Source organism: Rhineura floridana, chromosome 7 (assembly GCF_030035675.1).
Source record: "Rhineura floridana isolate rRhiFlo1 chromosome 7, rRhiFlo1.hap2, whole genome shotgun sequence".
NCBI lineage: Eukaryota > Metazoa > Chordata > Lepidosauria > Squamata > Rhineuridae > Rhineura > Rhineura floridana.
Window position 1 is genome coordinate 29219811 of NC_084486.1, and position 24173 is coordinate 29243983.

Below are 24173 nucleotides of genomic sequence, written 5' to 3' on the forward strand. Positions count from 1 at the left end.
TTACCAGACCAGGTTCAAAGTTCTTGTATTAATTTACAAGGCCTTTAACAACTGGAGTCTAGGACATCTTAAGGTTCACCTGATCCCTTATATCCTGGCCCAGTCCCCAAGATCTTTGGAGGAGTCTCTTCTGTTTTGTTCCCCAGTGGCTCAGATGCACTGCTTAATATGACTAGAAGCTCTGCTTTTAGTATAATGAGCCCAAGCCTGTAGAACTCCCTCCCAACTCAGATTAGACAGGCATCCTCCTTGTTGAATTGCAGGCGCATGACCCTTGTCCCAGCAGACATTTTAAGGTAGTGTTTCTTTCACGATGATTTTGTTTTTTTATTCTATATGTGGCTTGTTTTTATGTACACAACTTAGAAATGCAAATGATTAAATGGTATATAAATATCTTAAATAAATAAAATAAATAAACCATAGTTAAGATTAACCACAGTTTAGGACTCAGATATCTGCTAAACTGCAGTTACTGTAACACAGAAGTGGAAGCTTCTGATCGATGACCATGTGAGTCCAGTAGGAGCAGAGCTTGGAAAAGTTACTTTTTTGAACTACAACTTCCATCAACCCAATCCAGTGGCCAAGCTGGCTGGGGCTGATGGGAGTTGTAGTTCAAAAAAGTAACTTTTCCAAGCTCTGAGTAGGAGTGTAGGGAGAGCATGTGAGCTCAGGGGGAGGCTAGGCTCATTTTTGTAATGCTAAACCAGTAGCCCTTGAGTTACTGTCTTTGTGTGACATTATCTGCCACAGCACGGTTGCACAACTGCAGGACGCTGATTTAAATTTGAGATTTTGGAAAAGCTCAGAACTGATAATAATACAATCTGCTGCAGCAGAATTCAAGTTAGTTCAGATACCATCATTTCCAGAATTATGTAGATGCTGTCATTTCATGAGACCCCTCACCTTCTTTATTATGTGACTGTCCGTGGCCTCACTTCTATAATTGTGTTCATCTTTTGTGCTGATATTCTGCACAAGCTGTTCCAATTCATTAGGGCAACGCTGCAATAAAAATACAATTCCAGGGGGGAAAAATCAGTCTCTCATTCTGTACAAACATTTTAATTAATGCAAAGCAACACACACTAAAATAACTCATAATGCCAAGCAACACACTGCTATAGTGTGTGGCACCTTTCTGTACTGCTCAGGTAACATGAGAAGCCCCAGAACATGTGAGAAAAGTTCACGTTGGCATTACCCCAGTTTTCAAAGGAGCAACACAGGGGTGGGAGGAGACACAGAATAGGCTCCTCCCTCAGGGCTCCTCACACTGCCTGAAGGAAACAGCCACACTGTAGGCTCTCCTTGATACAAACAATGTGAGAAGAGTCCTTGTGACTCTCTTCAAAGCAGAAACTGGCAAACATTTTTTTTATCACATAAAGATTGCGAGGGGAGGCAAGGAACACAAACAACAGAAATTATTTGAATGTAGGACAGCAGTCCCTCTGTGCAAAAAAAAAAGTGCAGCTAAATAGTAAGTCTGATTCTCTCTGATTTGTTCATTACTCACCTAGAGGAGACCATTAAAAAATCTAAAGTGGAAAACTGGATGTGATGTTTCAACTTATCTTCCAAACAACCTCTCTCATTTCTCTCATTTGTCTTCTCTCATTTCAGGCCAATAACAAGATCGCTCTAGTATTTTGAATGAGTTGTTAGCAACAAAAGATTTTGTTCCTCTCACTTTTTTTTCCCGGGGAAGAGCAGATGGTCTGCAATACATCTCATTTCTATCTCACTCTTTTAAGCTTGCAGGCAGTTGCTTAGGAAATAAGACAGCTGTCCAACGTGAAAAGAATTAGGCTACAATTCTATGCACACTCCTCTAGGAGTAAGACCCACTGACTACAGGTGAACCTTACTACTGATTAAATGTACATAGGATTGTGCTATTCAGCCGTGCCTAAGAGTTTTCCAGTTAAAATTACACCTCTGCCATAGATTCACTAGGGTGACCTTAGACAAGCTACTATATTTTAGCCTCTACTCCTCATCCACAATAACATGATAATAAACACTGACCTACTTTACAATGTTGTTGTAAAGATTAATGATGTAATATATGTGCAGCACTATGAACATTCTAAACGATGCATATTGGGTTATGTTATATTACCAAAATGACTGTTGGCTTTCAACGAGAACCTCCATTGTGAATTTCATTTGGCTATTCTTAAGCCTGCTTCTCAGACTATTTTAGTGAACATAGATCTGATTCTAAACAGGGCACAACGCTGGGTGAAACAAGGACATTGCGGAGCCCAGTTTTGGATAGGAGGAGCTTGTGAATTGTCTCAGACGTCCTCTTTAGATGTTCAGAACGGATGCACAACTTTAGATACAGTTGTGCAACAATGTGTTCTGCTCAACATATGATAGATGAGCAGGACCAAGCCAGCCAATTCCTTGGACCTGTTTCGCTTACACAGGTTGAACAAAACATGGCACCAGCTCACATAGGTCCCTCTTCCACTAAAGTTAGTCATGGCTTAAGTCCTACTGAAAACAGGTGCCCAGGCAAATATGTGAGTGTACACACTGGGCAGAGGCCACACATGCCAATCCAATCCCCAGGTAGGATTCTAAGCATGTTCAGCTGCATGGCTGAGAAGCCTTCCTGCAAACCAGACCCCTGCGTTATCAGGGTTCCTGATCCCGAGAAGCCTTCTAAGCATATTCAGCTGAACATGCTTAGAATCTGTCTTCAGACTGAACTCAGGAAGGATGTAATACAGAAAGGATGGGAAAATAAAAACAAATAAGGGTGTGGGACCAGGGCACACAAAGATGCTAAGGAGGGGCCAATTCACATGGCCCCACCCCCTGCACAATTTGCGCCTTCACACGTTTGACTGAACTCCTGAACAGGGCTTAGTCACAACTGGTTTCTTCCAGTGGTTTTAATGGAAATTATAGTGCAATTTATACATATCTACTCAGAAATAAGAGTATTCAATGAAATACTTGCACTAGCACAGTGGGATTTCCCCCCTCTTCTCCACCACATGCATCCCATGCAGTCCCCAAATTTGCTGTGATGGGTTGGGGAAAACCACAGAACATTAGAGGGTGCCCTGGGGAGAAGAGGGGGAGAATGTTCCGCTGTGCAAGGATAAATCCTTGTGCTGATGGAACATTCATCTTAGCACTACATTCAATACAACCCTAAGTGCATCGTTTATTTTTACTTATTAAATTTATATCCTGCCCTTCCTCCCCTAGGATGGCAAAGAAGCCCGGGGTGGAATAGGACTGCAGCCTTAGTCACAATTTACTTTAGTCACTGTGGTTGTCCTAGCCAACTCCATTGGATTCATACTCAGACTCACTGGATTGTTTTTCTCCATTATGTTTAATGTTAAATCTCATCTTAGAGCGTTTCATAGATCAGTTTACAGATTACGCAGAACTCTGCATCTCTATACACTATAACCAGGCATGACTACTCAAGCTAAGATGATGCAGCTATTAGACATGCCCTTGAGACCCTTTAAGTAGGCCTGGGGCAGGCTCTCTCTATTTGTGTGGGGAAGGCTTCTCTGAATGGGATTGCATGAGTAAGCAAGTACTCCTATAGAGAAGTGAAAAAGCTAGCACTATCTGTAAGCACCTGCGCATCTGCCTTTATGTCCTTGGCAATGGTGGTACTTCATCGAGATCCTCCCCGCACACGACTTCTGGTTGAACCTCCTCCTCTTTGAGAGGAGGTGCAAGCAGCAGCAGCTCAGGAAACAAGGGAGCGCTGAGGGGAGGAAAAGGGCCTGCTCATTCTCGGATAGCTTTTCTTCAGTTGTAACTGGAACTACAGAGGCAGAGCTGTCACAGTCTAAAGTGCTGGAACCTTCTTCTGTTTCAGCCCTCTCCTGCTGCAACCCACTGGGTCCCTCCCCAAGATCCCAGACTTCCTCCTCCTCTTCCTCCGGAGCACTCCAGGTACTCTCCATGACATCAGCCCTGATTGAGTTTATGTGCTGGATAAGGATTGTGTGTTATTAGGCCTGCTAGCATAGTTACTATTCAACACATTACAGCCTATCCTCTTAGATGAATCCGAGACTAGGACTGGGCGGCATGACACCTCCTATCCCACCTTGTGTTGAGCAAATGTACTTTCATACCTATCTATCTCTGAATGAATGTTATTCTGTGACTCTCCGAGACATGCATCTGCTGATCAGCTTCAAACAGGTTTGCAAAAGTTCTTCTGCGTAGACATTTTGATCTTGTTTTGGTAAAAAAACCGTTTGATTTCCTCTCTCTGCACCCATAGTTTTCACGTCAAAAACTTAGACATTTATAGGCAAGAAGGTCTCTCTTCTGGAATCCTCAAAATATGTGTCATAGTTAGGTTTTCAACATACCAACACTGAATTTAATCCCCCTGTATTTCCAAATATATTTAGATCTGCCTCCAGTTGACTGAGATTTTCTGCTGTGACATGGTCAAAGGTAAATTGCAATTACAGTGTACTTTCTCATATCAAGATGTAATTACAATACATCTTTTATATTCTCTTTGTTTGTAAACTCTAAAGATAGGCATGCCAATTATTTTGTTGAAGGAAATCGCCAATTCTCATGAACTGAGATACTCCCTTTAAAAAAAAAAACATATAAGAAAATCTGGTAGCCATTGTGGGCCTCAAACTAGATGTGGCATAAAATGTGTCTTTTCATTTAAAATGCAAAAAGCATGGGGGGGTGATAATTAACAGGACCAGAGCAGACATGAAGAAAGAAATTAACTCTTTCCTCTCCTGCAACAATCCTGAGGAAAATCCTTCCTCTGAAGCTAGTTTTTTACTTTGGAGAAAATTCCCCAGTGGTGCCAATTTGCATTTTTTAAAAATCTGCTGATCCAATCTGCAAGTTAAAAAATGTGCACTCTAATTGTGTGTGTGTGTGCGTGCACACACACTTAATGTCATGTAGTTGTCCCATAGCTACTTAAGGAGTTTTGAATAAAGTTGAGACTGCAATTTTTACAGAAAGAAGCCTATCATGTAATTGTTAGAGATTTCTTGGAATATGATTTATTATATATCTGTTTTTCTTTGCACCTCTGTGTACATATTGGCCTGGTTTGCACATCATGCTGAGTCAGACTTGGTCTATCAAGAATGTGCAGGTGTGCAGGCTTCTAGAGAGAACCTTGCAACCACTTTGCTCCTCCTCCACAGTCCTTTTTGTTGCTATGCCACCCTGAGCTAAGCCCAGGTTTGGCTTGGCATGTCATCTGAACCTGGGCTTATGGTTAAACTTTCTCCTCGCTAACCATGATTAGCTAAGTCAACACGCTAAGTCAAACGTTGGCTTAGCTCAGAGTGGCACATAGGGATCTGGGAGAAATGCAATTCAGTTCACACTGAGAGATGAATCTATTAAACGTGCACTTTCTGAAATGAAACACAGCCTAAATTGAAATTCATTATATCTGAATTTTGTAATGCAATTTTCTAACAAAAAAATGTTTACAAAACTGCATATATTAGGGGAACGTATGTATAAAAAGGAATATATTACTGAAAATAACATACAAAATGCATTCTATTAGGGAAGATTGCTTGCAAAAATGCATACATTGGTCAAAACTGCATACAGACGTGTTTCTGAGGGGAGATCTGCACTAAAATGCCGATGAATTTTCATGGGGATTTTTTTGGGGGGGGGGAATCACAAATTGATGTAGAAATGTTGAAAACTAAACTTAACATTGGAAAAATGGAGAAATTAAGACAACTGAAACTGACAATCCTTCCATCCCTTAGCAGCATGGCAACAAAAAGGACCAGGAAAGAGCAAAGCAGCTGTGGAAAAAAACTGAACAGTAAAGCCCTGTTCAAATGCTAGTGCTCATGTGCATAGAAGTAGTGGGACTGTGCTACCAAGCTAGCCTGCCCCCCCCAAAGTTCATGTGTTGAACAGATAAACCTCTACACACAAGCATAATTACATGTGCAGCCTTGTAGTCAGGGTGGGGCAAATTGGTGCACCGCACCGCCCCCCCGAACTGTGCTTTGTCTCCCCGCCATTTTTCTTTTTCAATTGTCTTTTTAATTTGTGACAGGACAGACAATGACAGTGTCCATTTAAAGAATGACAAGGTTTTCAGCGGTTCTGGGCAGAAAAAATTAGCCCAGCAACCAGTAAAAAAAATTAAATCCAATTGCTTTCAACAATTAGTTTCCAGTTGCTTAGTTCATCTTTTATATAGCAACCATTTAAACGGTTTTCTCTTGACTGTCCAAGCAGGAAGGAAAATCTAAAGGCCAGGAACCGAACTAGGAGAGACTCTCAAGGAGGAGTTAACAAACACACCCTAAAGTATTTATTTTCTCTCTGCCCTCCCCTAAACTCATTACATTTGTAGCAAGTTTGTTTTCAGGTGGAATCTAAAACTGAGATGCCCAGTGCAGCATCAAAGCCAAGCTCAGGAGCTCATGGTCTTTACCAAAGTAGGTTAGTTCATGAAGAATCAGAACAGAGGAACAGACCATAGCTGAAAAAAGACTGTAGCTATAGACAAAGTCAAACATTTGAGTCTGGTATTCTGTTAAAAAATGGCGAGACAATTAAACTTCATCCATACCCCAAGAATCACGAGGGTCATAATTTCTGACAAGAATGGTTCCAGAAATATGAATGATTAGAGCATTCTAAGCTCCGCACTAGTTTTTAACTTCTTAGTTATAGCATAAACTATTTTGTTTGCTTTACACCTTTTGGTATCCCCATGTTCATTGTATCCTTAACATCCCTTTTTCTTATGAAACAAAAAAATACATCATTTAATTCCTGATGTTCATACTAAATTTTCCCTTAACTTGACATTTACATAGCCCATTATGCACTGTACATTAACACACTCTCTGAATGGTGGAGGAGTGAGGGGGCAGCTAATGAGCAGGGGGGATTGGCTGGTGCTGTGCCTCCCCCCCAAATGCCCCTTCTTGAAATGTGGCTGCCAAGGAAGCTTGACTACAGGGGGGTTAGCTCCATCTTTCAACATCACTAGCCCAGACATCATCATCATCATTAATTAATTAATTAAATTTCTATCCCGCCCTTCCTCCCAGAAGGAGCCTAGGGCGGCAAACAAAGGACAAAACACTAAAAGTATCTTAAAACATCTCAAAAACAAACATCTTAAAAAGATCTTGAAAAGAATCTTTACAAGCAATTACAGTATAAATGGAGACTGGGATAAGGTCTCTACTTAAAAGGCTTGTTGAAAGAGGAAGTCTTCAGCAGGCACTGAAAAGATAACCGAGATGGTGCCTGTCTAATATTTAAGGGGAGGGAATTCCAAAGGGCAGGTACCACAACACTAAAGTGTTGTGTGGAGCAGATCTCCTGATAAAATGGTATCTGCAGGAGGCCTTCACCTGCAAAGCACAGTGATTGTCTGGGTATATAAGGGGTCAGGTGATGTTTCAAGTATCCTGGTCCCAAGCTATATAGGGCTTTGTACACCAAAACCAGAACCTTGAACTTGGCCCCACAGCTAATGGGCAGCCAGTGCAATTCTTCAACAGTGGGGTAACATGTTGCTAACATCCTGCCCCAGTGAGCAGTCATGCCACTACAGTTTGCACCAGCTGCAGCTTCTGAACCAGCTTCAAGGGCAGCCCCACATAGAATGCATTATGATAATCCAGCCTGGAGGTTACCAACACTAGTCAGACTATCCCAGTTCAGAAACAGCTGCAGGTGTCTTCCCAGCAGAAACTGGTAAAAGGCACTCCTAGCCACTGAGGTCACCCGTGCCTCTAGTGACAAAGATGGATCCAGGAGCACCCCCAGACTACAAACCTGCTCTTTCAGAGGAAGTACAATGCCATCCAAAGCAGGCAACTCACCAATTATCCAAACTTGGGAACCACCAACCCACAGTGCCTCTATCTTGCTCGGATTCAGTCTCAGTTTATTGGCCCTCATCCAGCCCACCATTGAGTCTAGGCATCCATCCAGGGCTTGCCAATTCAGATGTTACCAAGAAATACAACTGGATATCATCATCATACTGCTGACACCTCACCCCAAATCTCCTGATGACTGCTCCCAATGGCTTCATATAGATGTTTAACAGTACTGGGATCAAGATAGTTCCTTGCAGCACCCCACAGCACAACTGCCAGGAGGCTGAAAGACAATCACCCAATGCTCTTCTTTGAAACCAGCCCTGGAGATAGGTTTGGAACCACTGCAAAACAATGCAAAACATCTCACCAAGTCATCTCAGAAGGATACCACAATGGTATCAAAAACCACTGAGAGATCAAGTAAGAGTTAACAGGGCTGCACTCCCCATCCTTCTCCCAATAAAGGTCATCCATCAGGGCAACCAAGGCCAATTCAGTACCATAACGAGGACTGAACCCAAATTGCAATGGGTCAAGAGAATTCATGTCATCCAAGAGTACTTGCAATTGCTGTGCCACAACCCTCTCAATCACCTTCCCTTAAAATGAGGGTATTTGCAGTTGGGTGGTAGTTGTCACAAACCAATGGGTCCAGGGTGGGCTTTTTCAGGAGTGGTCGGATCACCACCTCTTTTAGAGCAGCTGGGACCACTCTCTCCTTCAAAGATACAGTGACCACATTCTGGATCCACTCGGTCATACTCCCTTGGCAAGCTTTAATAAGCCAAGAAGGGCAAGGGTCAGGAGGACCTGTTGCTGGCCGCATTGTCCCAAACACCTTGTCCATGTCATCAAGCCACATCAATTGAAACTGAACCCAAGCAGTTGCAGCAGACGTTGCACTGGACACCTCACTGGGAACTACAGTGTATGTGGATGGGGCATCAAGATTGTTACAGACTTATTCCTACTTCAGCATGTGAGAGCCCTCCACATTAGTAGCACACGAAGAGAGCTTAAAATAATTATGCTTTAATTTATGTTATATTGTTGAAATTGGATGTGTATTGTTCATCTCTCTGTCTCCTTGTCTCTCTTGCCAGCAATGTTATGCAGTAGACTTGATTCATTTGTGAGGTTATAAAAATGTGGCCTTTTCTTTTTTGTATTATTAATAATGTGACAGATAAATTTTAAAATACACAATCAATGAGCTTTGCACGCACCATGAAAATATCCCAAACCCAATCCTTAGAACAAATCAAACTCCCCACCCCCACCTATGCAGGAACACATGAAAAATCAAACACTTATCTAACATTTTCCCCGAATGAAAACAAATGCATGCCATTGTACTCGTAAAGAGTTGGTATTTATTCTAGTTTATCTGGATTCAATAAGATATAATTTTTTCCATAACTACCACATCCCACACTCTGACTGGCCCATTTCTAACATTTGGCACCACTGGCTCCTTTCAGAATCTGGTTATTCATATTTAATAAATTTTGTACAGAATCCTGTTCTTCCTGTCCAACAGATGTGGCCAATTTTCTGGCCAATTTTGGCCCCTTCATTGCATACATTTTCAGAAGGCTTTGTTGGGAAAAGAAACATGACAAATGTCCAAGAATAATTGCCATTCAATATTGTTTGTTATTGGCACTACAGTACTGACTTTTTGCCTCCATTTCCAAAGATGTGATTCAATGGATGCTAATGTCAAGAAGGTGTTTGCTCAGTTGCCTTTGATCGCTGGTGACCTGTATGCACTCACATGTGGAGACTGGACACTAATGTCTAGGACAGTGGTGGGTACTCCTTTTCAGGTCAACAGGTACATTACCATAGCAGAAAGCTGTCAGGGGTCTGCACTCAAGTGGTGGGTGGGGTCAGACCTATATACAATCACACACCCTTCACTTATACACAGCCTCACACACAATCACATGCACAGTAACAATCACACACACAAAACTATTTCCCATGGAAATAGAGGCTTTTACTGTATTTAATTCTTTGGGAGAAATCTGAACCCAAGTTCCTCCAAGATGAATGGAGTTCTCCAGCTGAGCTGGCTAAGCCTGGACTCAAATCAGGGCCACGCCAGCTGAAATCTTCCATCCAGGCTCAGCCAAAGGTATGCCGGATAAATTATGCCAGGGTAACTTATCCCAAAAAAGGGGCATTCTGGGGTAGTAGTGGGAATGTGTTGGGGACAGGATGGGGCAGGGAAAGACTTATTCCAAACTCTGCTCAGATCAGTCATGTGACCTAGCAATCCAGCAGAAGTTACACTGGCAAAAAGGGTGGTATAAGGGAATCTCTGTCTTAAAGGCTTGTTTTCCCTGCGCCAGGCTCGGGCCAGTTCACTCAGCAGTAGCCCTGCTCCTGAACAGAGTTTGGAGTAGGGGTAAGTTACACAGCATAATTTACCTGGGCATAAATAATGCTGGTTCCCTATAGTTTGGATCACTCTGGCCACAACTCCACTCAAGCGTCATCTTCCGTTTTCTCCACAGACTTTGTAAAAATGGTTGGAGTTTGCCTACTCCCTGCTAAACAACAGAGGTGATCCAGATGGCCAGATAAAATCCAGCTGCAGGCACATCTCACCTGCCCCCATCCCTAGTCTAGCAGATGCTTGCTGAGTTCCCTTTGATGGCTAGTTGTTTTCTTCTGCTCACCCCATAGGCACCCAGCCCAGCATATATCCATAGAAGTCAACTGATATATGCACATTGAGTTATGGTATATATGTATAATATATGTTATGGTAGTGATATATATTATATCACTCAGTCATACACAACTTAGGGTGCAATCCTATGTAATTTTATGCAGACGTAAGGCTACGTGCACATTTAAAGCAGTTGTGGCTCCACATCTGTGGAATATGCTCCCCAGTGAGGTCCGCCTGGCACCGTCATTGACATCTTTTCAGTGCCAAGTAAAGATGTATCTTTTCTCCCAGGCATTTGATAGATTGAGATGATGTTTTGTTTTTAATATGCTGCCAAAACTACCTGTGGCTGTGTGGGGCTGGTATGGCTATTGTTTCTAGTTATTTATTGTTATGTTTTTATAGTTTTATTTGTTTTGTTTTAACATTGTATAAGTCACTTGGGGACCTTTGGGATCAAGCAAATAATAACAATAATAATAATTTGATGTATATCCCACCCTTCCTCCCAGCAGGAGCCCAGGGCGGCAAGCAACAGCACTTTAAAACATAATAAAAACAGACATTAAAATACATTGAAACAAAACAACTTTATCAAAAGCATATTATTATAACCAAAGTATATTATTTCCCCTAAAGAATCCAGAGCACTGTAGTTTGTTAAGGGTACTGGGAATTCTAGCTCTGTAAGGGGTAATCTACAGCACCCAAGATGCTGTAGATTAAGCCATGTGCTTTAAATGTATGGTGTGTATGCAGCCTGTAAGTCCCGCTGAGTTCTATGGAGTTTATACCCAGGTAAGTGTGCATAGAGTTATGCTGTTATGCTGAATTTCTATGCACACTTACCTAGGAGGAGTAAGCCTCATTCAGTAGAGTGGGACTTGTTTCTGAATAAGCAGCCACAGGATTGTGTCGTCATTTTCCTATTTGTGTCACCTTGACATATTGGTCTGAACATTAACATAATGCACACAATTGTGTACCACAATCTACTGAAATATTGAACGTAAAGTATAAATGAGCCATGACAATGAGCAAGGAGAATGACATTAATATCATCATAGTTGGTGATGTGTAATAAACAGGAAAAGAAGGGTAAATGGAAGACAAATTGCCATTTTTAGCGGCATTCTAACAAGCGATGGTGAATTAAAATCTCTCAGTATAGTCTAGCATGCTATCGAGAGACAGATTATGGTTTCAGCGACGTGGTAAAACTTACACACAGATGTCTTTCTGGGTTGGCAAGCCTCTTAATTAATTCAACATGAAACAGAAGGTTTGTTCCTGCAAGCAGGAGCTGCAATAGTTTCTGCCTATGTTCTGCCTATACCACTAGGATCAGTACTGTACTGGCAAATTCAGAAGTACAGGGTCCCTTCATGATAGTCATACCATACCCCCTCAGTCATTTGCTTGTTCTCCGTTGTCATCCCCAGACTCCTCGGTCCTTCCCATGCACGCCTTCTCCCACAACAACAGGCATCCCTAGGAGCCAATCAGCTTAAAATGGGAGTGTGTTAGGTACTGAGAAGAGTCTTCTCAGTGGCTGATTCATCTCCTTTCACTCTGTATGGCTCCAATCAGCAGAAAATACAAGGAAGCATGTTAGAAGATTTTTCTTGGTGACTAACACACTCCCTTCATGCTGATTGGCTTATAGCTGGAGACATTGGTTGGAGACATAGGGACCCAGCTGGGAGTCTGCTCCCAAAAAAGCAAGGGGTCTAAGATCCCCTAAGACCACGGATGACTACACCCTTGTGTTAACAGAAATATTTCTCATTTCCCATTTGGTACACCCACTGTGAGTACATAGCTCCGTCTGATAACCATGTATAATAAATGGGGGGGAAATTACTAATTCTGCAATTCAGACCCCATGCTAATAAAACCTGTGTGTGTGATGTAATTTGAACAAATATGCATAATTTCCCTTACACTGCATTATGTACAATGCAATACTATGGATGTCTACTTAGACGTAATCCCTATTAAGTTCAATAGGATTTACTGCCAGGGAAGCATGTCTAGTAGAGATGGGGAATCTGTTGCCCTGTATATGTTGTTGGATTAACTCCCATGAGCTTCAGCCAGTATGGCTAATGGTCAGGGGTGATAATAATAATAATAATAATAATAATAATAATAATAATAATAATAATAATAATAATAATAATAATAATAATAATAATAATATTTAATTTGTGTGTCGCCTATCTGGCAGATAGCCACTCTAGGCGACGTACATTAAAATGGGATAAAATACAATAGTATCAAATGCAGTCACATTAATCTCAATAAATAAAATACTGGACAGTCATCAGTACATTTATAAAAACATTTACATATACAGCATATAATAGATGACAAAATCATGGAGATTAACCCATCCCAAAGATCTCAAAGGCCTGTTGAAATAGCCACGTCTTCAGGGCCTTGCAGAATACATCCAGGGAAGGGGCATGTCGGAGATCAAACGGGAGGGAGTTCCAGAGAGTGGGGGCCACCACAGAAAAAGCCCTCTCCCTAGTACCCACCAACCTAGCTGTTTTGGTTGGGAGTTTTGATGGGAGTTGCAGTCCAACAACATCTGTTGTGGGCAAAAGTTTCCCATCACTGGCGTATGGGATTGCAGTCTTATTCAGCAGTATTACTATACTTGGGGGGGCAGAGCGCCCCTGCTTGCTTCCTTCACCAGCCCCCAAACACATACCCTATGTACCCCCAAACACACAGACATACAACCCATACAACCTCAAACACACACACACCCCTGGCATCCCCAAACAACCACACACACACCCTGGCACCTCTCAGCACACACACACAAACACACATATGGACACATCACACACCCAGGCACACACACACACACACACACACACTGCCCCCAGGAACCAACCATCTCTACCCTAACCTGCTTGCCTTGACTATTGGGCTTGCTACCACTGCCACCCTCCTACCCACCCAGGTCTCAGCCCTCCTACCCACCGTAACATGCGCAGCCTCCTCAGGTGTCACTGTGGTCTCCTGGTACCGCTACCTACACAGCCTCCTCTGCACCACAGCCTGAGGGCCTCCTCCTCCGCCATCTCCTCCGGTACCATTGTGGCCTGTGTGGCCTCCTCTGGCAGCAATGCAGCCTCCTACAGTGCCACTGCCATGGCCTATGTAGCCTCATCCAGCACTGCCACCACCATGGCCTGCAGGGCCGCCTTCTCTGCCACCACCTCCTTTGGTGCAGGTGTCACACCCTGTGCAGCTTCCTCCAGTGGTGCCATACCTCCCTGTCATTGCCAGTGCAGCCAGCATGGCCTCTTCTGGCGCTGCCACCAGGTAGCCTGCCCACTTACCCAGTAGTCTTTGCCACTTTGCCCCACGCCTGATGTCATGCCACATGATGGCATGAGGGTTTACATTTTTATTATATTGGAAGATCATAAGCTTTATGATATGCATAACTTATCATGGGATTCTTAAAGGTGTGACGACAACAACAACGACAACAATAATTTCATGTATGGATCACTTCTTCTGAAGCATCCTGACACAATTTTACAATATAATAAAACATATACAAAACAACTGCGTCAATAAAAACAGTTAAAACAATTGCTTATATAAAAGCCATTTCAAATTCAATACAGATACCAACTGGGATTAAAAAAAATAGGCCTTCCACTTAGAAGGTTTGTTGAAAGAGATGCCAAAAAGACAATAGAGACAGTCATTGTCTGATATGTAACAGGAGGCCATCCCAAAGGGTAGGGGCCACCACACTAAAGGCCTGATGCCCATATCATGCAGGATGGACCTCCTGATAAGATGGTTTCTGCAGGATGCCCTCTCCTGCAGAACACAGTGATTGGCTGGGTATAAAAATATATCAGTACAGGTATTCTGTGTTGAGGGCTGACATCTTGATATATCAGAAAATCTAAATGAAAATCTTTCCTTGAATGACATATATAATATAAATTACTGACCATTTGCTTCCTTTTAATGATGTCATAAACTGAGAACAGGGTTTGCTTCTCTCCCAATTAGAAGTAGCTATTTTCTCACATGAGGGCATATTACCTCCACAAGAAGATAGTGGTTGAGCTACAGTATTGGCAACTTATATACATTGCATTCTCTTCCGTGGACATATTTGCGGGAGACTCAAGGCTGGCTGCTGAAATTTGAGTATCATGAATGTCTGAAGAAACATTGGAACAGTTTAACAATCTGGAATAACTGTCTTGTTTGTATTATTGTGTTATTTTCCATTGCCTGTCATCATTGTATATATTTTTTTCAATGTTACGATATTCACTGTGGCAGCATTTTGCATTGTTACATGTTGTTGTTTCAGGTCCCATGTTTTGGGCCTCTCAACATATTTATCTATTCTGTTATTCACAGTCATTTTGCTTGTCTTTATTGTTTTGCTCGTTTTCATTTCAGCTGCATGCCACAGTGCTTTTCATTTTCCTTTGCAATTTCGGGTAGTGACTTTTTCTGCGTATTTTGTGGTTGCACCAGGAACCCTTTCTTTTTGGTTGGCAAGTCATAAACTGGCTGCCTGAAGCAGCTTGGCTCACTTTTCCACCAGCCCAGTCTGTATCCATCCATATCCATCATAAATTGTAGAAAAGAACCATACCTGAATCTCAGGGTGAAGCTCCAGAAGCCACAATGAAGGTACTATGCTAATCAGATAGATGAATATTGCTGGGGAAAACCTAGAAAGGAATTTTTAAAAAAACTGGATTTACTATACTTGGCAAGAATTGCACAATCTACCATTTACCTCTGTCAAAAAACAGAGGAATTGAATAAATATTATGTGATGCCATATGGAAGAAAAAGAAACAAGGGGATTCTTTTTCTGTTTTGACCTATGCTCATGAAACTTATTTTTTCATGTTGAAACTAGGGCTGCACTGAAATGGCCCTCGAATATCACACTTCTGTTCTCTGATTTTCAGGTTGGCTTTATGTACTTAATCCTGCCCTACCTTTTGCAGTGATGGCTGAGGCTACATCTTCTAATAACAATAATCAACAACAATAATAAATAACTTTAACTGCTGCAGGTGAGCCACCACTTCCTTTACCCTCAAATGAACCCAACACAGCATCATTCCAGGGCATTTGGGGAAAAAATGGCAGCCCTTGCCTTGTTGGTGGCAGCCACCATTTCCCCCCTCATAGAATAGTAGAGTTGGAAGGGGCCTATAAGGCCATCAAGTCCAACCCCCTGTTCAATGCAGGAATCCAAATCAAAGCATTCCAGACATATGGCTGTCCAGCTGCCTCTTGAATGCCTCCAGTGTTGGAGAGCCCACTACCTCTCTAGGTAATTGATTCCATTGTTGTATGGCTCTAACAGTTAGGAAGTTTTTCCTGATGTCCAGTCAAAATCTGGCTTCCTGCAACCTGAGCCCATTATTCCGTGTCCTGCACTCTGGGATGAGCCTCAAGTGTCTGTGAATGAAATCAAATGTCTAGATCGGTCTTTCCCAGCCTTTGGGTCCCCAGATGTTCCTGGACTACAGCTCCCATCAGCCCCAGCCAGCGTGGCCAATGGTCAGGAATTATGGGAACTATAGTCCAGCAACATCTTGGGACCCAAAGGATGGGAAAGGCCGGTCTAGATCTTATGGCTTAACAGAATGGCATGGAAACATCTGGGGTGGTAGGGATTCTTTCCCATATTCAAAGAGTTTAATGCCTATTAATAATTCTGCACAATTCCATACGCCCCTCCCATATGAAACCTCCCACCCACTAGAGTTAATGGAAATGGCCCTCTTTTGAGTTTTATCTGCCCATAATGAAGTCTTGTGGGGCCTGGAGAAAGGTATTTCAGAGCTTGGAAAAGTTACTTTTTTGAACTACAACTCCCATCAGCCCCAGCCAGCATGGCCACTGGATTGGGCTGATGGGAGTTGTAGTTCAAAAAAGTAACTTTTCCAAGCTCTGGGTATTCTCTATATGGTCAGAGAATGACCTTCTATAAAGAGGACCATCAGCGTTCAGCCCAACAAAAGTCTCGGCTCACAAAGACACATTATTATTATCCTCTGAGCAGTGAGCAGTTCCAGGGATGCAGCACTTGCCTGAGTTTGTTTTTCTTTGGAAGTAGGTCACTAGTATTGCTTCAGAGCAACCCCGTGATAATCCTACTCACAGAAATCTGAGAGGAAACCCATAATATAATTTTGGTGTGTACTTATGGTTCTATCTTTTATTTGGATGTGGTTTGATTTTGGTTTTACCTGCTTTTGATAAACGTTACTTTAACGTTGATGTTTTATCTTATGCTTTTTCAAGCTTGCTTTACATTCACTATATGAGACAGCTGCCTTGGCCTTAGTTGAGAAGGGAAAACAATTTATGAATGAATGAACTATCCCTCACACCCACAAGTCCGCCATACCCTCTCTCTATGCCATGCCCCTCCATTGCCCCTCTGCCATCACCCCAGCCCTTGCTAAAGTTTTTCAGCCAAACCTTGGAAGGAGAATAAGGAGTCCAAAGTCAGCGTATGCAAAATATTTTCAATTTACCATGCACAAGAGACAAGTTCATTGGTCAACTGCCAATGGTGTAAGTCCATTATGTTACCTCTCTAACACTGCTTAGAAATTTTGACAATTAAGCAGTATATAAATAGCTTAAATAAATAAAATACCATGACTGCTATTGTAAGCAAAACTCCTGCTCTTTTCTAAACTTCAGAATTATTGTAACATTCCTGTTCTTTTTTAAAAAGAGAATAATATTAACTATTTATTATGTCATTGTACCTATGTATGGATTTTCTCTCCAGTCCTTCAATAAGGAAGCCATCAAATATGCTTCCATCTGATTGCTGCAATAGATTGTTATTGTTATTGTTGTTGCTGCTGCTGCTGCTGTTATTATTATTATCCTCCTCCTCCCACGGTGGGTTACAACAATTTAAAATATATCCTTAAAAACAATGTAAAACAACTTACAATCACATACAATCAATACAAAGGTGTACAAGCTGAGAATTAATTGTGGTGGAGAAGACGTTTTGCAAGCTCAGCTAGAGACACTGCACTGGATGAAGGCCTCCCCACCAGGATTTCAGCGTATGAAAAATCCTTCCAGCTGGCCTGTTAACTGATGCTGATCTAATGAAGCTGTCTTTAGCCAACTGACTTTGGCTCTGGTTGTCCCTTCAAAAGAAGGCGTCTTGATAAAACATTCTTGGCCAGCCCCACTATGTTCTTTCCTCCCAGTGTCTGTCAATAAGAACAAATACATCACCATCCCTTCAGCCTTTTCATTAAGGAAATAATACTAAATCTTTATTCACAACTAGCATTTGGACAGTCATGATGATGCTTGGGGAGGTAAAGAGAGGGCCTGCATATTGCAGGGAATGAGCGTAAAGAGGAATATTGTGTTTCTCTCCACAATAGCCGGGTCACTCAGCATGAGGGGTGGGGGCAGGCTGCAAATCCTACCAAAATTGGACCCTTAAGCACAGCACTTTACTTTTCCCCATATGAATGGCAGCCAGTCACTTATATGGGGGAAGATTTTTTTAAAGGCACACACAAATACTGAGGGTGAGAGTTACACCCATCCCTTGCCTCTGGCAGAGCTTGGAAAAGTTACTTTTTTAAACTACAACTCCCATCAGCCCCAGCCAGCATGGCCACTGGATTGGGCTGATGGGAGTTGTAATTCAAAAAAGTAACTTTTCCAAGCTCTGGCCCAGTTTCTTAGACATAGCAGGTTGTGCCTCTCCTCTGTTGAATTTACTATTGTTTATTATTATTCATTAGTTTTATTTGTTGCGTACTACCAAAAAAAGTCTCTAGGTGACTTACCCCCCAAAAAGGTTAAAAGCAAAAAAGGCATAACATATAAAAATAAATGTCAATAAAACCATTTCAATCGCCCAAACCCAGCAAAGAGGAGAGGTAAAACTTCAGCAGTAAGAACTTTTCTTCCGATGGGCCATCAACCAGTTTGTCACCATCCTTCAAATGCTGGGAGAACAGAACAGTTTTAACGTGGTACCAGGCAAACCTCACTGAGAAGAGCATTCCACAGACAAGGAGCCACAACCTTTTGTTGGGCTGTGACCCATGGGCATTACTGTCTCTAGTTGTTTTCCATAAAGCCTGCAAGTTTGGAGAAGTAACTGTTATCTCTTGGCCTGAGAGTGAGCAGACATCCAAGGCCAGCGGTTGTCATGGTAACGTGAGATAGCAACTGGGAAAGTTCTAACAGAGTCTGCAAGTTGTGTCTTCTGAATATTGCCTCTGAACTGTGAGGCTGGTCTTCTGTGTATTGCCTCTGAATGGAAAGGTTCTCTTTTGTGTTTACCTTTGAAGAGAGATGTACCAGAAAGGGGGGGGGTGACTGAAGAAACTCTACATGTATTTACTCTTAAGCCTTTGGCCGTAATGTCTTAATAAAGACTCTTAATATGCTCTAATGCTCTGAAGAAGTTTCTTGCTCAACTTAACTCCAACGTAATGTATGCTGTTTCACGCAACAACGCACACACGTCAACAGGGGTTATGGGCACAGATCCACAGCGCATTACACGGGAGTAAGTTGCTGGTCTGAACGGCAGACGGAGTTCCAGAGAGGGCAGCTTGATTGATTGAACCAGACGGAGGTGAGCAACATGGCTGTAAACCTGTCTGGGGGAGGCTTGCCGATGGAATGGCTTAATGAAAAGAATTATGGCAGCTGGAAGCTGAGGATGCGGGCTTTGCTGATAACAGAGGATTTATGGGACATTATAGATGAACCACCCCCGGCGGTATTGACCGCGGCCTGGAAGTGTCAAGACCAGAGGGCGCAGGCATTTATAATCTTGGCTCTATCTGATTCTCAACTGATGTGTGTGAGAGATGAGCCGTCGGCAAAACAGATGTGGGACGCATTGCAGGATTTGTCCCAGGAATGGCAGCGGAGGCAGGAGGCGCAGAGAGCCGAGCCAATGGAAGCTGTCAGAAGCAAGGAGCAGAAAAGTGCCGAACCGGAGGAGGCAGCCGAAAGCAAACAGGATTACAAGCAGCAGCTGTTAAAGGCTTGTTATGCCTGTGGGGCTCGTGGGCATCTCCGAAAAGACTGTGCAGTCAAGCGAAACTCCAGGGACGGAGGCTTGAAGCAGGGAAGTGTGAACTTTGTTTGTAAACAGAAGCCACAAACTTTAGCACCTGTTAACTGGCTTGTCGACAGCGGTGCAAGCCATATATTAATTAAAGACAGAAGTTTGTTTTATGTTTCAGAAGAAGTGCAAGATTTTGTGCAACTTGCAGATGGATCACACAAAAGGGTGGAAGCCCGAGGACTGGTGAGATTTAATAAACTTGGGATAATGTCAGAATGTTTGTTTGTTCCAGAACTGGCTCATAATATTTTATCAGTTCAAAAACTGGTGACTTCTGGGTATTGTGTAACATTTGATAGAGGAAAATGTTTTCTGCAGAGAAGAGACAAAGTTGTCTGTCAGGGTTTTATGACACAAGGGATGTTTAGAATGACCGTGGGTGTGAAGTGTGCTGATGCCTTGAGTTTAATGGGGCGGAAAGAGAATGACGGTCAGCTCTGTAAAAAGACAGCTGTTAAAAGCACACAGCCACAGTATTAATATGCTCTAATGCTCTGAAGAAGTTTCTTGCTCAACTTAACTCCAACGTAATGTATGCTGTTTCACGCAACAACGCACACACGTCAACACCTTTATCCCACAGAACTTATATTATGGCCTTTGGATATCAAGCCCAATCCTCCCCTTATAGCTCTACCCATTTCTAGTTCACACTAAAGCAGGCAGAGGCTTGTGGTCTTCCAGATGTTGGATTACAAGTTAACAAATACTATCTAGCTATACACACACTGACACATTATATATAGTCACAATGGGTATTACCTATATATTATTTTACATGTTAAAGTTGAACTGAACAACTGCAATGAAGTTTGACTACACTGGCCTCAATCCAATGCACAGTCACATGTTTTTATTTCTGTTGAAAATAGGATTTTTTAAAAGATTTAACCACGTGCTGGATTTTAGTCCTTGGTTTGAACTTAGATGATCCAAATAAGTCAGGTCCAGATATGAAGCCAAGACTTCCCAAGCATTTGCCAAACGCAACAGAGTAAATAGATGTGACCAAGAAGTGACCAAACAAACGGACTCAATACAATGTGCTGCAATACAAATTCTGACTGGTGGATGATGGGCAGGCAACTTGATGTCACACTGAAATCTTCAGGGAAACAAGGTTCATGAGAGAAAGCTACTTTACATCACAAGTAGACTTACTGTGATCTCGAGCATTGGCTAAAGCATTTGAAAAAGTTAATACCACCTGATGTGAAAAATACATATTCTTTTTTAAAATCTTTTTTACACTTTTCACTTTCACATTGCATCTGTTTGCTGAGTAACCCCTGACGTCTGTCATGGAACTTCTGCACATTGCAGAGAATTCTGGGAAATATGCTAGGATGCTTTACAGGATCTCCCCATTGCCCTGCGTGAACAGAGGTACGTCCTAGAATGCACACTCTTTATCATCTGTACATCACAGGAGAAGATCAGTCCAGTTGTATCAACTGTATCTAACTGCAGCGTCAGAGGTAGGATTTAGATTGAGGGGAAAGGGTGAGGGAAAAGGTTTAAACACCCTCTTCCAGAGCATCACTTCCCTACTTTTTCAAGCTGTCACATGCTGAGTAGAAAAAATGAAATGAAACGAAGTGTGTGAGACTGTAGCGAGAGACCCTGGATCTTCTGTGTCACTTCTAAATTGGCCCTTAGCTTACAGAGCTATTGTGACCAAATACAAGGCTCCTGTATCTTTAACAGTTGTGTTAAAGATAAAATCGAGGACAGCATGTAGAACCTCATTGGTATCTGCCTAGGAAGTTTGGCCCCCTAAGTGCATAGGTTGATCAAATGCAGGAAATAAAGCTGTTTTGGGACTAGTAAACTGTCCAGGGGAAAGGGGTGTGGCACAAAATGGCATAACATTTGCATATGCTAAATTATACGTGTAGACGTCAATTTGAAAATAATTACTCTTATTTCAAAAGAGGACTTAATCCAATAGGAGGCTCCTCTGACAGCTCTTGAAATAGAGGACTGTCCTCTATAAAGTAGGACCCAGCCACCCCAACCCTCAGCTCGGGCAGCAGAATGCTTTGGGTTGGCCGGTGCCCTGTAACCTTAACAGAGCAAATTGCTGCTGGTCACATTGCTGCATAACGCACTGCACAACCCCTTCTGTTGCACAGCCAGCGAAGGTATACATCCCCTTTGCATCTGGCCAACTTAATTCTGTAGGTTCAGGCTCCAGTGTCTCTGCCTTTTGGCTTCCAGCCACAATAATAATAAAACAAAATCCCCTGCATTGGTCTCCTCCTCCCAAAAGCCCCAAATCTGTCTGAGTTACTCTTCTTCCCTCTTTAGTGCAGACTAGGGTTACCAGGCTCAGGGCCTGAGACTGATCCTGTATCTTTAGGAGAAGAGAAAGTCAGCCAAGTGCAGGTGTTCTTGCAACACCGTAATGAGAAAAACCACAAGGTGGAATTCTCCCTCCTCCCTCCACAACTTTTAAAGATACAGAAGACCTCTTGGTTGCCAGGCCCAGCCTCCAAGAGGTCTTCTGTATCTTTAAAAGTTGTGCAGGGGGGAGGGAGAATTCCACCTTGTGGTTTTTCCCATTACAGGGATGCAAGAACACCTGCACTTGGCTGCCTTTCTCTTCCCCTAAAGATACAGGATCAGTCTCAGGCCATGGTCCTGGCAACCCTAGCTCCAAGAGAAGAAAGTTACACCACTGGGGCACCATTATAGAGAAGACCCTTCTCTGGAGAGAGTGATGTAGCCACCTATCTGGTGTTGGAGGAGTTCTTCCAGGCATTCTAATGAATGCATAATAGCAACCATCTTGCTTCATAGTGGCTACCCTGAGAAACCTACTTATAAGCTTAAGTCCTTACTAACACCAAATAGGCAGTGCCCAAGGCCACACATGTGGGCCACACATTTGAGAGCTGCAGGTGGAGACCATTCTGCTGGCAAGCAGGCTGGCTGGCTGGCGTTTCTGCTAATGAACATCGTATTCCATAAAAAGGTTGTCTTGTATCCATATTCTTCATACTTCTTTCTGATGTCTGGTTCTATTACATACTTCCTTTTTGCAGGATTGTAGCCATAGCCAGAAGAAGCTTGGGCAGCTGCTTAGCCTTTTCTCCTGCAGTGCCATTTCAGGTTTTTTTTTAAAGTGTGGTGGTAGGCCAAGGTCCTCAGGGCCACTCTTGAATATGAATAGGGTTTTCATGGTAAGCAGAGGAGGTTTACCACTGCCTCCCTCTGAGGCTAGTCCTCCCCACCTGACTAGGGCCTGCTCAGCTTGCCACAGCTGCACAAGCCAGCCTCGTCATTGTCTGCAACTGCCAGCTAGGGGCAACTGGGCTCCTTGGGACTATGCAGCTTGCCCACGGCTGCACAGGTGGCAGGGCACATAACATCTGAGCCACTCACTGTGGGAGTGATCTTTAGCTGGCCTTTTACACCCAGCAGACACGAGCGGGGATTTGAACTCACAGACTCTGGACTCCCAGCCAGGCTCTCCTCCCCCTGTGCTATACTTGGTGTCTACTCTTGAATGTATTCATGATTAAATTGCAAAAAATCAGCAAGGAGCAGAAAATCATAGCAATGGTGAGTAATTTTTCTCATCAAAGGGATTTGTGCCTTTGATGTGCATACCTAGTACATAGGCTCATAGGAACTTGGCATATAGAAACCAGTGGTGCCAACAGGGCAGGACTTTGGGGCAGGTGTCCAGGGCCTTGCTCAGCGTGTAAGCAGAAGGCCTCAAAATGCAGCAAGTCTGACTTACCACATTTTGAAATAAGCGAAGTAATGCACATTGCCATCTAATGGGGGACCCTTCTATAAGACCATTAACTCCAGAGTCTAAAACTACCTAACTGAACCACTGATAAAAAGAGTGAATCAGTAATGCACCATTAAAAACACAGAAAGGAATATAGGCCTACCTCCAATCCCTAAAAGACACCCCTCTTTATCTCCCTGCAGAAACAACATGTTGCTTAAGAACTTTAAAAACAGAAGAAGAGCCTGCTGGATCATGCCAGTGGTCTATCCAGCCCAGCATCCTGTTCTCAAAGTGGCCAATTAGATGCATATGGGAAGCTTTCCCTTCTCTGTAGGATTTTCCCTTTGGGGTCCTGTTAAGGGCCTGCAGAAGACCTACGGGGTTCCAAAACGAAGCTTTCAGGGCTGGAACTGCCCCATCACAGCCAGCAGTCCAACTGGTCACGAATGCTTAAATTCTTCACAGGATGATATCTTGGATGCACAGAAGTGGGTGAAAAGATCTGCCTGTTCTATCAGACAAACAATTATGTGCCGTGCAGGTTTGATAAAGCAGCACACGGGGCTGGTTTCCAAAGATACACCCAAGTAATAGGACACAATTTTCATTTTTGAGGAGTGAAGTCAGAGAGGCAACCCATCAGCTGATGACATGACATAAGCATTACTGGCAAGCACTACAGTTCCATGGCTTAAAGAAGGA

The 24173-nt window shown here is 42.8% G+C and overlaps 1 protein-coding gene across 1 annotated transcript in view; it reads right to left on the minus strand.

Moving 5' to 3' along the window:
• Positions 1–24173, minus strand: part of TMEM26 (transmembrane protein 26) — a 48973-nt gene that overhangs the window by 22309 nt on the left and 2491 nt on the right. The window contains exons 2-3 of the mRNA XM_061634327.1: positions 15215–15293; positions 913–1011 (exon numbers count right to left, since the gene is read on the minus strand). Coding sequence (XP_061490311.1) covers positions 913–1011; positions 15215–15293 — 178 coding nt within the window. The remainder of the gene's footprint in view (positions 1–912; positions 1012–15214; positions 15294–24173) is intronic.